The sequence below is a fragment of the Mesocricetus auratus genome, unplaced genomic scaffold, assembly GCF_017639785.1.
Source record: "Mesocricetus auratus isolate SY011 unplaced genomic scaffold, BCM_Maur_2.0 Super-Scaffold_100014, whole genome shotgun sequence".
Lineage (NCBI taxonomy): Eukaryota > Metazoa > Chordata > Mammalia > Rodentia > Cricetidae > Mesocricetus > Mesocricetus auratus.
In genome coordinates, this window is record NW_024429197.1 from 52,089,442 (window position 1) to 52,104,243 (window position 14,802).

Here is a 14,802-nt window from a genome sequence, read left to right on the forward strand (position 1 = left end):
TGTGTTTGTGTACCATGTTTGTACCTGATACTTGTGAAGGCATTATATCACTGGGACTGAAGTTACAGGCTACTGTTACCCACCGTGTGGGTACTGGGCACTGAATCAGGCTCCTCTGCAAGATCATCTCTCCACTCCTGCAGAAATGCTATTTTTATGGTGTTGTTAGTCTTAAGTCCTAGGTTTAACATTTGTATTGGAAGTTTCATGGAATCACATTACAAGCGTCTACTTTTGGTAGTCTTCAGTTTTAGTTCATTGTTTAGCTGTGAGTCTGTAGGGTTGTGGCTTCCTCATCTTTCTGGTACATATTTATGTATGGAATTTGTGGTATGGCAGCATGTTGAGAAGAGAGGCCGGGATAAAGTGGAACACTTGGGGGAAATAATGAAATGCTTTAAGATGGACCATAGAGAGAAAGAAATATCCCGTTAGCTACATCCTTCTTGATCATCTAAGTCTTTCATTGGCTTTGAGTTATTGCATTATTACAGAAAACTGGTAATACAAATGATTTTCCTTAAGAAAGTCAGATCAATTATCTAGTGGAATCTAGTGCTTCACTGTCCAATGTATATACTAATCTTGCATCTACTTGCAAATTCCTTTTATTCATGTTTACTTAAATATGCATGATTCTTCTAAATGCCTCTGAAAGGGATGCAGCACATTACTGGCTCCCTCATTAATTGAGTTCCCAAGTAATGGGCATTCAAGGACCCATTTTCCATGGTTTCAATTAGCCCATGATCAACCATGCACAGCTGGTTTCACAGCTTTAAATTACTTTTTAAAAAGTAGACCGTTACAGTTTCTTCATTTTGTTACTGTTACTGTACATAATTTATAAATTAAACTTTACCATGGGTATACACTAATAGCAAAATATAGTATCTATAGAATTCAATACTATTTGTGTTTATAGTCATGCACAGGAGTATTGGGAAGTATCCCTGTAGATAAGGTGGAATACTGTAAATGCAAATTTTGACAAATGTTCACTTTATATTTGCACCAAAATAATACAATTTCTTTGAAAACTTTTTAAAAGAATATGTTTTTAATTTTATGTGAATAAGTGTGTGTTTCAGTGTAAATATGTGCACCATATGCATTCTTGGTGTCTGTGGAGGATAGAAAAGGGTGTCAGATTCCACAGAACTGGAGTTATAGGTGGTTGTGAGCTATCATATAGGTGCTTAGGTGTTAACCAAACCTGTGTCCTTTTTAAGATCAGTCTCAAAACATTATTAACTCTTAATAGTAATCATAGAGGTACCTATAAAACATTACGCAGGGAAATAAAAGTAAGTCTGCCCAGGATTAACCAGGAAAGCCTTTCCATAAGTATGTCACTGGGGGCAAACACCACACACTTGATTGCTAATGATGTGCTATTCTGGGCAGCCTTATCTGACTTTAACCCAAACTTCCTTTTTCTTATCTATTTATGTTTGCAAAGTTGGTTCTTTTGCTTCTAGGTAATCCTTGAAATAGTAACTACAGATTAAAAGCTTCTGGAATAGTTATTTAACTGTGAGCTGGGATTTTGTGCATCTGAAGAAAACGGTCAGTGCATGGAGAGAGTCTGCAGCTGGATGAAAAGAGGGGGGGAGGTTAAAAGCTTTACAAAATAAGCAGATTTAAAAAAAACTTATGGAGGGAATGCTACAAAGGGAAGACGGCTCTTCAATTGAATCATCATAGGAATTTTCAAATCATTTGCATTGTCTGCAGTTTCCCAGGAACTTTAAAAATGATCTCCAAGGTATATTTTTGGCATCTTTGTCAAAAATAGGGTGGCAATGTTTGCACGCTGCTGTGAAGGGTTTAGGTTGGAAAAGACAAGGTGAGGGGGTGACAAGGACTCAAAGTTTATATGTAGGAGACTGTCAAAGAATACAACACAAACTTAACACGTTTAACAGGGTTACTGAAAAGAATTAAGGTTTGTGGACAGTTCTATATTTCCTCAGAACCCGTCATCCCAAATGAATGAGAATCTATTAAACATGCAAAGTCTCTAGCTAGGGACAGTAGATCTAAATGGAATTGTGTCAGTGGCTCTCTCTTCCTGTCGGTTCGCCGTCTCTGGAGCTTGCAAATAACCCATGTCAGCGATGCAGCTCATATTGAGGTCTGCTTCCCAGGGTACCCTCCCCACCACACAAGGAACCTCCAGCTGCACCAAGTCTTGTAGCTTCTCCAAACCCTTGCACATCAAGCCTGTAGGTGAGTGAGCATCATGAACACGATGATGTGTCTCAGTACAACTGAACAGAATTACGGATTCCACAACTTAGACAAATGAGACTTTGGTAGAGCAGCCAATATAGCTATATGAAAAGGGAGGGGAAGAAAGTGGCTACCTCAGCGGCTATCTGTGTCTAAAGCTGTTTACCCACACTATTCAGAAGGAAGGACCCAGTTCCCAAACATGTAGTAGGAGAGATGTCCTTTAGAGGGTAGTGATGGGATTCACGTGGGCATATTTGAGAGGTAGCTGGCCTCTGTAAGAAGCTTTCAATGGCTTTCCTGCAGAAACTGTTCAGCGCTTGAAATAAAGAGAACCTGCGTGCATTAAAGAGACATTGCCTTTCCAAAGACTGTTCACCAGGAGGAAATCTCAGGAGGAGCCAATGTACTAAAGAAATCTACGTAAAAAAAATGTACATTGGCCTTCTATGTCAAGCACTGATTTGCACAGTACTTTAAAGCATTCAGTTGTTAAATCCTAATAAAATCCTGATGGAATGGGGACTTTTAGCATCCCAAGTTAACACACAGAGGAGGAATCTGTGCCACAACACACATGGCTGGTAAGGTTTCATGGGTTTTAGTACATATTGCTATCTTTTCTTAATGTTTTTACTTCTAAGTTCCAAAAGCATTTTCCATTTAAATGGATTTCTCTGTGTGTGATAGTGTGTGTGTGGTGTATGTGTACGTATGTGTGTGGTATATGGTGTATATGTGTGTGTACATTTGTGTGTGATGTGTATGGGTGTGTGGTATGTGGGGTGTGTATGTGGGGATATGGTGTATGTGTGTATGTATGTGATGTGGTGTGTGTGTGTTTATGGTGTGTGTATGTGTGTATGTATGTGATGTGGTATGTGTTTATGGTATATGTGTGTATGTATGCAATGTGGTGTGTGTATGTATGTGTGTGTGGTATACAATGTGTGTATGATGTGTGCATGTGTGTGTGTGCATGTGTGGTATATGGGGTGTGTATGTGGTGTATGTGTGAGTATATATTTGTGTGTATGTATGCAATGTGGTGTGTGTATGTATGTGTGTGTTTTTGTGCTTGTGTGTAACGTACCATGTGTGCATATGATGTGTGTATAGTGTCTATAGTGTGTGTGTGTTTGTGTGTGTGTGTGCATGTATGGTATATGCATATGGCTGTATGACTGTGTGGGTATGCTTGCTGGTGTATGTCCATATGGAGGTAAGAGCAGGGTATTGGCTGTATTCCTCTACTACTCTCTACCTTGTTGCCTTGAGATGAGATCTCTCATTGAACTGGAAGCTTGTCATTGTGGCTTGACTGTCAGTGATCTCTTAAGTTCTATTTGTCTCTGTCTCCAAGTGATGGAATTATAGGCCGTGGCAGCCATGCTCACCGTTTCACTTGGGTGCTCAACATTCAAACTCAGGTCCTCATGCTTGAAGAGCAAGGGCTCTTACTCACTGAATCATTTTCCCAGGCTCCCCAAATAAAATTCTTGATTTCCCCCCCTTAGCAATGTATTCAACTTCTGGTCTTCTTTGTCACAGCAGGTATCTCTACTAACCACTGGTTAGAAAAATTCATGAGCTAGCTTCTTGAGTTCTTTATAAATTTTGGAGATCATCCCTCTGTCAGATGTGGGGTTGGTGGAGATCTTTTCCTATTCTGTAGGCTGATGTTTTGTCTTATTGACCATGTCCTTTGCCTCACAGAAGCTTCTCAGTTTTAGGAGGTCCCATTTATTGATTGTTGCTTTCAGTGCCTGTGCTAATGGTGTTACATTTAGGAAGTGGTCTCCTGTGCCAATGCGTTTCAGGCTACTTCCCACTTTCTCTTCTATCAGGTTCAATGTAGCTAGATTTATGTTGAGCCAGACTTGGTTGACTCCTCATGGGACCCTTACTCATAAGGAAGAGTGGCGGGGGGGGGGAAGCTGGGGGAGGTAAGGGGGATGGGAGGAGGGGTGGGAGGGAGAACTGTGGTTGGAATATAAAATGAGATAAAAAAATAAAAAAATGAAAAAAATCAGTCTTTCAATATAAGTTGGGCCTGATGAGAGAGAGAGAGAGAGAGAGAGAGAGAGAGAGAGAGAGAGAGAGAGAGAGAGAGAGAGAGAGAATTGTTGGGTGGATAGGAAAGTTGGGGTAGATGAGGGAGAAGACACAGGAGTGAATATGTTCAAACACATTTTATGAAATCCTCAAATAATTAACGAAATATAATTAAAATGGAAAGTAGCCCTTGAAGGTGAGAATAATTTTGAATAAATAAATATTGTTTTGTGGGGGGAAAAAAGAAAAATTCACGAGTTAATCTTTATCTTTCAAGTTCCTTCAATTCTTAATTACAAGTGATAGGCTAGTTATATTCATTATCCCTTGAAAAACTATTCTACCCTCATTAACATTTTTTTCCATTTTCATTGTCAGTCAACTATTAAAAATATTAGCTAACAGTTGCACTGATTGTTATATGTATGTCATGTACATGACTCACTAAACCACTGGGAGATGGGGACTGTTGGATATGCTGTGAAATGGGTAAAAGTTATTACCAGCGTCTTTTCAATGAAATGCTGGCATTATTCAGCAACTTGTCTAGGGGTGGTCTAACTCTGTGAGAGACTGAGACTTGAAATGTCTTTATCGAGTTATTTGTAGCTCTGCAGAGATAAAAATCTCCTTGTAAAGGGCTGGTGATGACACAGATGTTTTTTGTCTATAATTATGCAAAGTTTTCCTGTTGGTGTAAATGATTTTGTCTTCTGGAAAATATGAATCTTTTTAGGCCCAACTCTCTATTTGAATTGGTTTCAACATCTTAATGAGCTCCTTGAATAATTCATGAATTAAAAAATGTATTTGGTACATTCACTTTGTGTTTGCATATGATTCATAGTAGTTTTTGAAAGTTGTATTTTCACAGTGCTATCTTCATTCCAATTTCTAAATTGAGGCACAGAGATCGCCAGGGTCACAATGTCCAATGAGTCAGTATTCAGTCCCTGGCTGGCTGATCTTCTACCATGCATAACTGGTGAGTGGACTGCCTAAGAGTAGCTGCCCTCCCTCCCTCCCTCCCTCCCTCCCTCCCTCCCTCCCTCCCTCCCTCCCTCCCTCCCTCCATTCTTCTCTCCCTCCCTCCCTCCATTCCTCCCTCCCTCCCTCTCTCCCTCCCTCCTTTCCTCTTCCTCCCTTCCTTCTTCCATGCCTTCTTTTCTACTGTGTGTGTGTGTGTGTGTGTGTGTGTGTGTGTGTAAGATGTCAACCAAGATGTCATTCTTCACATGCCATTCACCTTTTTTTTTGGACAGGATCTATGTAGTTCTGGCTATCCTGGAGCTTGCTATGTACCAGACTGGCCTCAGATTCCCCTTCTGCTTTTGCTTCTGGAGGGCTGTGATTAAAGGCATGTGCCACCACACGTAACCTCATGTCACTTATGGCATGAACTCACAAATTAGGCTAGAGTGGCTGGCCAGTGAGCCTCAGGAATCCTGTCTCTGTATTTCTAATGCTTGGATCACAACCTTGATCCACCATGCCCAGCTTTTTAAATACAGGTTCTTGGCAACAATTGATGTTTTCTGAGTGAGCTATCACACTCTCTCCCTCCCTTTTTCTTCCTTCTCCCCTTCCTTCTCCTTCCTGACTTCTCTTCCTCTCTCCCCATTTCCTTCCTTTCCTTTGCTTGAGCCAGGGTCTTGCACTGTAACCCAGGGTGACTTAGAACACATTATGTAGTCAAGACTGGCTTCAAACTTGTAGCAATCTTCCTGCCACAGCCTTGCAAGTGCTGGGGTTATAGCATGAGAGCTGGCATGTACAGTCCAGAGTTGCATTTTTCCTGATGGTAGTTATCTAATTTTTTTTTGTTTTTTACGAGACAGGGTTTCTTTGTATTATTTTGGAGGCTGTCGGTCCAGCCCGGTCTCAAACTCACAGAGATGCGCCTGCCTCTGTCTCCCGAGTGCTGGAATTAAAGGCGTGCACCGCCGCCACCACCACCCGGCCAGTTACCTAATTTTTATAACTATGGGGTTCAGGTCATATTGATGGGTTGTTAGGTAGCCAACTAGCCTGAGGCATGTTTAAACTCTGTGCCAATCACCCTTCCCCCAAAATTCACTGGAAATGCTGTTTTATAGAAGAAAGGATTTTGAGACAGACACTGACCTCGTAATTTATACATGACTCTCTAGTCAAGCATTGTTTATCTTACTGCCATCTACCCACTCAGTAGAGAAGGCCTCAGAACATTCTGGATTTCATCTGAAATTACAGAGACTCATGGAAGGCCTTTATGTTTTGTTAAAATTTACTTTAAAGAAACTCAGCACATACTGAGAGTTTGTGGGGGTAAGTGATGCTCGAATAACTGCATATAGTAGATAGGAGTAGAGCCAAATGGCCGTCCTCAGAGATGACAGAGGAGAACATGACATCACTTTAGACCACATTTCTGTGCTCTTCTGCTGTGTGTGAATAGACCCTGGCTTGTAGGCTTGCTTCCCAGGGAAGGTCCCCTGACTATTTAAAAGGGCATGTCCCAAGAGGACTAAAGACACCATGTGGCTGACAGCTATCAGGGCATCTGTGATCCTCAGCTTAGCACCACAATGAAATTTTAAATCCACACCACTCAGCCCTGACCTTGATAAAAATCTAAAGCATTGTAAACTCAGAACACTTTATGTGAACCCTTTCTTCTTGCAATGGAGTGAAATGAGTTTATCTTGAATTTCTGTAAAGCTTTCTTTCCTTTATAATTCAACGTGTTTGGCAGAGCTTTCCAATGAAAAGTTCAGTTCATTAAAAATGACCTTAATGGACTTAACATATATTGGTGGTGACAGGGTCCATACTTTACTTTGGCACACGAGGACCCCATTAATTTGTCTTTGTCACTCTCTAGGGCTCAGCTGAGCAAGAATTCAGAGTTAACTTTCTGAAGGCAGCTACAGGGTAAGCAACAGCGGTGAGGGTGGGAGGGGATGATGAATATAGGACTCCTTGGATTGCAATGACGGTCTTTACTGACCACATAAAAATAGCTCTGTCTGTGTCTTTGACTTTATTATTGATTTTGCTGTCTCTGTGCATGCTGGGAGCAATCAGTGGGGATCATGTGCATTAACTCAGAGAAGGCTGCTTTTCCACGGAAGCAGTTTCTGAACCTTCTTTACTCGTTTGTACAATTTCCCATGCATTTCTTTTTAACTAAAACAAACAAAAACCCTATCCTTTGAATGGTGGGATAAACTCTGGACTGGTTAAAAGTGTAGTACACACGAGTCTTCAAGGACCTTCTGATGTGTAGAGGAGAGACAGTAGGAAGTGTGATATGGGAACTACAAACTGAGTTTCAGGTAAAAGCTTGTGTTTCTTAAATGGTCTTAGAACAAGATATATTTGTAATGGGTGATTACACTTGAATCCTATTGCTTCTGTGACAAGGATACTCAGATTTCTTTCTTTTAAAACATTCAGTATTATTTCTTATTGGGCATGGGTGTTTTGTCTACATGTACATCTGTGCACCAATGTGTGCCTGGTGCCTGCTCAATCCAACAGAGGGCATGAGATTCCCTGGAACTGAAGTTACAAACACTTGTGAGCTGCCATGTGGGAGCTGGGAATTAAACCTAGGTCCTCTGGAAGAGCAACCAGGGCTCTTAACCACTGAACCATCTGTCCAGCTCCAACCCTGAGGTTTCTTGAGAGTAAAACACTATTAGATAATTTCTGCATCTACCACAGTCACTGTACTAAGCAGGTAGTTTACAGGTCAGTTTTTACTCCTACCATTGGAGGCATGAAGAGTGAGCAGGTGCTGTGTTCTTCCAAAGTTATCTATTGTGAAATGTGTAATTGTGCACCAGTGTCTGCTACAGCAGGACATATACAGGTAGGGATAATTTTGGCAGATAGGGATGAGGCCAAGAAGGGAGGAGATGGAAACGAGAGGATTAGATAGAAGAAGATAATGACCATGCTCCGTTCTGGGCCTTAGCTCACTGTACACCTACCATGCTTGTGATGCCCAACCTGCTGCCACCCCAGCAACATTTTTGTGACTTGTGTGCCACAAAATATGGTTTAATGTCTTGCTCTTAAAGGAAATGACTCTTGCTTCTTAAAATGTCAATTTCTATGCACAGAGAAGATATTCATTGGCATGGGAGATGACTCAGTCACTAAAGATTAAGGCTTGCATCAAAAATGCAAAACAACAAAACAAAATATAACAAAACAAAAACCAAAACAAAAGTTCCTTGTTACTTTCCAGGACCGGAGACTCATGAAGACAACAAAACTCAGGTACCTTGTATTGAGATATAAAATCCATTGCTGTCTAAACCCCTCACTAAAGTTTGATTCACTATATGTTCTTTGGGGAAGTGTAAGAATTCATGCCACTCAGCTTAGTTTTCTAACCATTTTTTTAAAAACAAACTTGCACATTCTTAAGCACTAAGTTAAGAAATTTACATTATTGGACTTTGGACTCCCATCCAACAATGAGAGATGCACTCTCACCCTGAACTCTTGGGAGAGGGTACAGGTCCTGTCCTGGATGAAATGACAGAATATGGACAGCCCCATGGAGGGCCTCACCCTCCCTGGGGAAATGAGGGGATATTGGGGGGATTGGTGGGAGGGTACGGGAGGAGGGGAGGGAAATGGAGAGGGACCTGGAATTGACATGTGAAGCAACCTTGTTTCTAATTTAAATTTAAATTTAAAAATAAAAAATATCTAAAAAAAAGTCTTAAAACTCACAAAACCAGACTTTAACAGGCAACATAATTATTTTTCCTGAATATCACTATGTAACTTTAATAATAAATTAATGCATAATTTGTTCTAATGTATTTTAAAAACAGAACAAGTTACATTTTGTATCCCTGTGCTGGATATGTCAATTCTGAACTAAATTGAAATTATTAATTGAAGATTACCAAGTATACTTTTTGGAGAGTTAGTCTTATAATATGAATATGTCATCATAAATGTTATCAAGTGAATACGCATTATAAATCTATCTAAATAAAGTAATTCAGTATTAAAAAAAGAAATTTACATTATCTAACAACTTAGCAGGGTATAAATATTAATATTAACTAAGTATATTGAAACTTAGCCCTAAATATATTGAAATGCTGTTTCCCACAAGATAAACAAGGCGCATAAGGACTATATGACCATCATGGGGACTCTCATTGGTCCTGTTTAAACACAAATCCTTGTGGGTTCTGTTCAGTGATTACATCGCTGAAGAAAATGACATCTTCTCCTAACAACTGTTGATGGCTAATAGTTCCTTTTGGAGTAGTGGTGCTGCATAGGTCACTCCCACATCCATGATGGAATGTTGGTTGGCCTAATCATGTTTCAGTCTCCTACAGCCAATCACAGCTACATTGAGTTCATGAGTGCAATGGCTATGTCATGTTCAAACACTTCTTTTGCTAAGTATTTCACCATCCTCTGGCTCCTACAATCTTTCTACTGTCTCTTCCCCTGTGTTCCCTGAGTCTTGGAGGAGAGATAAAGCAGCCCCATTTAGAACAAAGATTTCTTTTGATTCTCCAGCTGACCACTTTGGAGATGAGTTTATTCTGCTTACTTTTCAGTTTGATGTTTGGATCATATTCGCATGGTCTTACTCAGTGGGAAAAATAAAATTTCCTTGCTTAAAGATTCTTACTTGAGCTGGGGAGATAGCTCAGCAGTGAAGAGAGCTTGCTGCTCTTCCAGAGGATCCAAGTTTGGCTCCTAGAATCCACATCAGATGACTTATACCAGGGCGCCTTACATGGCATGGCTTACATCTGATGGCCTGTGTGGATAACTGGTCCCATACCCAGTTAACATTGAAAACAATAAATTTGGGAACTAGGGAGAAGACTCAGTAGGCAAGAGCAGAAGACCCTGGCTTGGTTCATAGCACCAACATGGTGGCTCAAAACTAGGTAACTCCAGGTCCAGGGAGTCTAACTCCCTTTTGGCTTCCAAGAGCAAAGGACACCTGATACATAGACATACATGTAGACAAAATACTCAAATACATAAAAATGCTGCTTGTTGCTAAGATAAGATAACTGGTTAAAAGTATGTCTGGGGGAAAATACACATAGAATTGTGGATTTCCATAAGTGGATTCACAATTCCATTTGTATATACATAGATGATGCATTTGCCACTGTCCACTTGCCTAAGGTACATCTTCTGTTGTTAAGGAACAGAACAGCAGCTCAAAACATTTGTGTTTTGTCTCTTGAAGTGTCAGGGGTGCATGCTAAGGCAGGGTCTCTATCACTGCAAACTCCAACCCTCAGATGAAACAATATGATGAATCTGGATCATGCAAAATGATCCAATCTGTATTGGATTTCAGTGATTCTGGGAGATATATCTGGATTCACACAATCCACATGATGTTTAGGTTAGTGGAACTACAATGTGAGAACATTCTGTGTTCTTCAATATTTTACTTATTTCTTGGAAATTCAGTTTTTGGTCTTTTAGCATAGTTTTCTTCTAAACATATTTTAGAGAGATTGTCTTCCGACACACTTTTGGCTAGTGCTAAGCAATTTTTTCTTTCATTTTGGGGGTTATTAGGAATATTTAACACTTAATAAGGATATTTTCACATGCTAACCACCGTTTAAATACAGTGTTTTTTTCTGTATTTATTTAATGACAGGCAGTTGATAATATTTTCACATTCCATATGGGAAAATCAGTGATATTTGCTGCTTTTCTGTATAACTCACCCAAGCTAGCTGTGGCTTGTGCAAGAGATAACAACTCTCGACCTCCGTTCCCTCCAGCCTCAGAGCAGCAGTTCAGAACTGACAGCCGCAGCTTCTACACATTACTGTTTAATTTAACCAATGTGAGTCTCTTCGGTGGGGAAAGAATGGCTTGCTGACAGTATATCATTTTTTCATTGGGCTTTGGAGAGTAATTATGGTTGTTATACACATTTGGAAGCATGTCTATGTGGTTTTTGCTTAAAAGAAGGAATTAAGACCATGCAAAAATTATGTTTTTAAAATTCAAAATCAATTAAAAAATGTGACACTTAAGACCTTTCTGAGGACTCAGCACATTAAACATGTAAGCTGCATTAAAATGTGGAAAACATATAGCTTTCATTACCTAATTCTACAGCTGTCATTTGTTTCATTTTGGTATTAATGTAATTGTTGTGCTGAACATAACGGTATACATTTCCTTCACATTAAATTGGCACTCCAATTATAATCTACTTCAATTCAGATTAATCACACCAAGATGGCAATTCCATTACATGAAGAGTGAAATTTAATGACTTAATTTTATAAGGCTATAATTTCAATGACTGATAGTGTGTTTAGCTGCTTTAGGGGTTGTTATGAAAATTAAGCATAATGCATCTTAATTGGAACATTAGTGGAAAATATACATCATAAAATATGCGTGAACATGGTCTATGAGATGCTTCTTCATGAGCATTTAATTCTACTTTCAGGTTTCATTGGAGTGATACCGGCTAATCAGAAAGAAGTATAATTATAGATGCAATATGTTTTTATTTAGTTTCAACTTTGTTCTATTATTTAACATTAGTCAGAATGCAATGTTACAGACAGATATGCCTTAGACCAGATGGCAGATTCTGTTGTAGAGAGCAGATTGTTCACATAAAACAATACACAGTTTGAAACGTGTTTAGCCATAGAATACACATGAGGAATAATCTAAGCCAGTGACCTGTCACTTTTCTCTGTCTCAGATAAAACTTTAGTAGGTACAGAGTCAAGGACCCTGTCATCCTCCTCAGCACTAATCTGTCAAACTGGAGAAGGAGGGGTAATGTCTTCATATATTTAATTAAAGATGGTTTTTTGACCTTCAACCACCATCTTTTATGCAAAATTCTGCCACCTTTAGCTGATTTTTCCTAAATATTTTACAATAGTAATGTTATGATAAACAATTTATGTTTAATTGTTCTACATTAAAATGTGATATTTAATACATGTCCCATTTTTTACTTTTAATTTTTACTTCTGAAAAATCAAGTAATTTGGTACAAATGATTTACAAGTAACCACTGATTACTGAAATTTCTTGAAACTCATGAACAAAATTCCACATCCTAAAAAATTATATCCGATTCAGATTCAAGCAGGATAAATTGGAGAAAAATTGTACTTGAATATCTTCATTTATGTCTCTAGTAAAATTTACACTTTGGCTTGAATTTGAAAATTATATGATATCCTGTGTGCTCTACTGTGAATTTCTGAAGACTGGATCCCATGTTTTTTATGTCCATAACTCATATGAATCCTAGTATCTACATTAAAGTAATCTAGAAAGGCTTCAAACTATGAAATTACTTTTGCCATCTATGGAATGGATCAGTAAATAGCATTCCCCTATGTAAAAACAGTGCAACAGATATGCCTGTTAGTGTCTCTAGTGGATCTATCAGTTTCTCTGCTATATGGATCTACCAGTTAGTATGTTTTTAATCTCTCTTCTGTGTTACTCTTCTGAAGTCTGTGGTAAATCTGTGCCTACTGGTTCAGATTTCACAGTTTACAAACAGAATGTGTATAGGACCATAAGCAATTGGGTAAAAGGGGGCTGGGGAGGTGGAGGAACCAGGGAGGAGGGGTGGGAATGGGAGCTGAGATTAACATTTGAAGCATTCATGTTTCTAATTTAAATAAAAACATATTAAAAAACCAACAGCTTTCCAATGAAGAGGTATTTTATTTACTCCTAGCTATTTGTTAATAGCCATACTATAAAGTTCAGGGAAAAGGAGGTGGAATTCTGTGCCAAGATTTTCATATCAAATCTGTTTTTCCATCCATCCATCCATCCATCCATCCATCCATCCATCCATCCTTTTATTGGGGATTAAACCCAGAGTCTTGCACATGCTAGGGAAGCAAGTGTTCTACCACTGAGCTACATTCCCCATCCTATCTAATCTTTTTTATATCATCAACCTGGAATTTCTCACCTTTGACCCATTGCCAAAGGGGGAAAATGGAGAAGAAGACAGTGCCTTACTTGTTAGTATCTCCTTATATAGAGCAAAACTGAAAAATACTTAGATTCAGAAAGGAAGAATGTGAGAAAGTTCCAAATATCATTTGAATGCAATCAAAGTTTAGACTAACACTTGGCAATAGAGCCATCTCTAGCTGGAAGGCCCAGAGAGCTCTCTCCCCCCTTGGGAAGCCAGTTACACATAGCTTAGAGTCCACGAAAGCCACAGCAGTGAGACCCTGATAAGCCCCTTCAGAAGGAGGTTGCCCATACTGAACTTACGAGGGCTCTTCAGACACAGCAGCTCCTTCCTCTAGCTCCTGGGCTTGCTTGAACCATGGCAGCTTGGCTTCCACCGGGAGTTTCTCTGAGAATAATACAGTGGGAAGGGAGGAGGTTAGAAACTACCTGAATGTTCTTGGCAGTTATTCATGCTTAGCAGTTCCAGTTTTGCAGCACATGCAGAAGTCATGCTGATATTTGCAAATAATTGTTGTTGTGACAGAGAGCTGTCTCTGAGGACAGTTGCATTAAGAAGCCTGGACAGTGGTCTGCCCACATTCTTCTGCTCTCTGTGTCGGATTGCAAAGTCCTTTTATTATGAAAGCCCCTGTGCTAGAAGCACTGATGACAATCATATAGAGAATCAACAAAGCATCTAGGTTACACCTTTTAAAATAAGCACAAAGAAAAGCCAATGACACCATGGTATGTTTTAAATAATTGTTTTGCCTTTTGGCTAAGTGTGATACTATGTTGCGTTATGCATTATCAAAACCAAACAAACTACCATGCTGAAATTTGTAAAACATTGTTTTTAAAGTTCTTACTTATTCAATATCACCCCAAGGTTCAATAACAATGGAAACACGTGCAACTGAAGGTTCATAAACCATGATTGGATGTGTTTTAGCTATTCATCTAGGTCTGAGCAAACAACTTCTTAAGTGCTTCCTGGGGAGAATATGGAGGAGAGAAGGAACGAGGGGGGCTCTAACTGCCCCTATAGAAGTAACTGCCAAGATTCTCTTTTCTGACATATTTATTAAGGTCATTTATGGGCATATTTGCCTTTAAAGTATGAGCCAGTGAAGTTCTGTCACTGTTTTATAACATATAATTGCAAAGATGAAAGAAATATATCCACATTGCGTGCACCCTGGAGTTATGTAGTATTTAACGATGCTTGCAGAGTCAGGATCACTACTTAACTGTGAAAAGTCCAGATTTTATTCTTGAGAGTTAATTACAGACAAATTTTTCTCTCCTCCAACGCTGCTTGGTAAAGACAGAACTAATAAATAATTGGCTATTTTTAGTTGTGTTTTCACTACTTGTCTTCTATTTGCAGTTATTGCCTGTGGCTAAGAAATATAGTAAGACATGTGCAGCTGTCAAAGCCAAGATGATTGGCTCAAGGGTGTGGGGCACTAGCACACACATCATTTTAAAACCCCGCCATCCACCCCAGTTAATGGACAGTCAGTGCTAACAAAGTGTCCA

The 14,802-nt window shown here is 39.3% G+C and overlaps 1 protein-coding gene across 4 annotated transcripts in view; it reads right to left on the reverse strand.

Annotated features, from left to right (window-relative positions):
• Adamtsl1 (ADAMTS like 1) overlaps positions 1-14,802 on the reverse strand; it is an 880,796-nt gene that overhangs the window by 178,181 nt on the left and 687,813 nt on the right. For all 4 annotated transcript variants that reach the window (XM_040757202.1, XM_040757201.1, XM_040757200.1 and 1 more), the window contains one exon: positions 13,582-13,666. In XM_040757202.1, the coding sequence (XP_040613136.1) occupies positions 13,582-13,666 (85 nt within the window). The remainder of the gene's footprint in view (positions 1-13,581; positions 13,667-14,802) is intronic.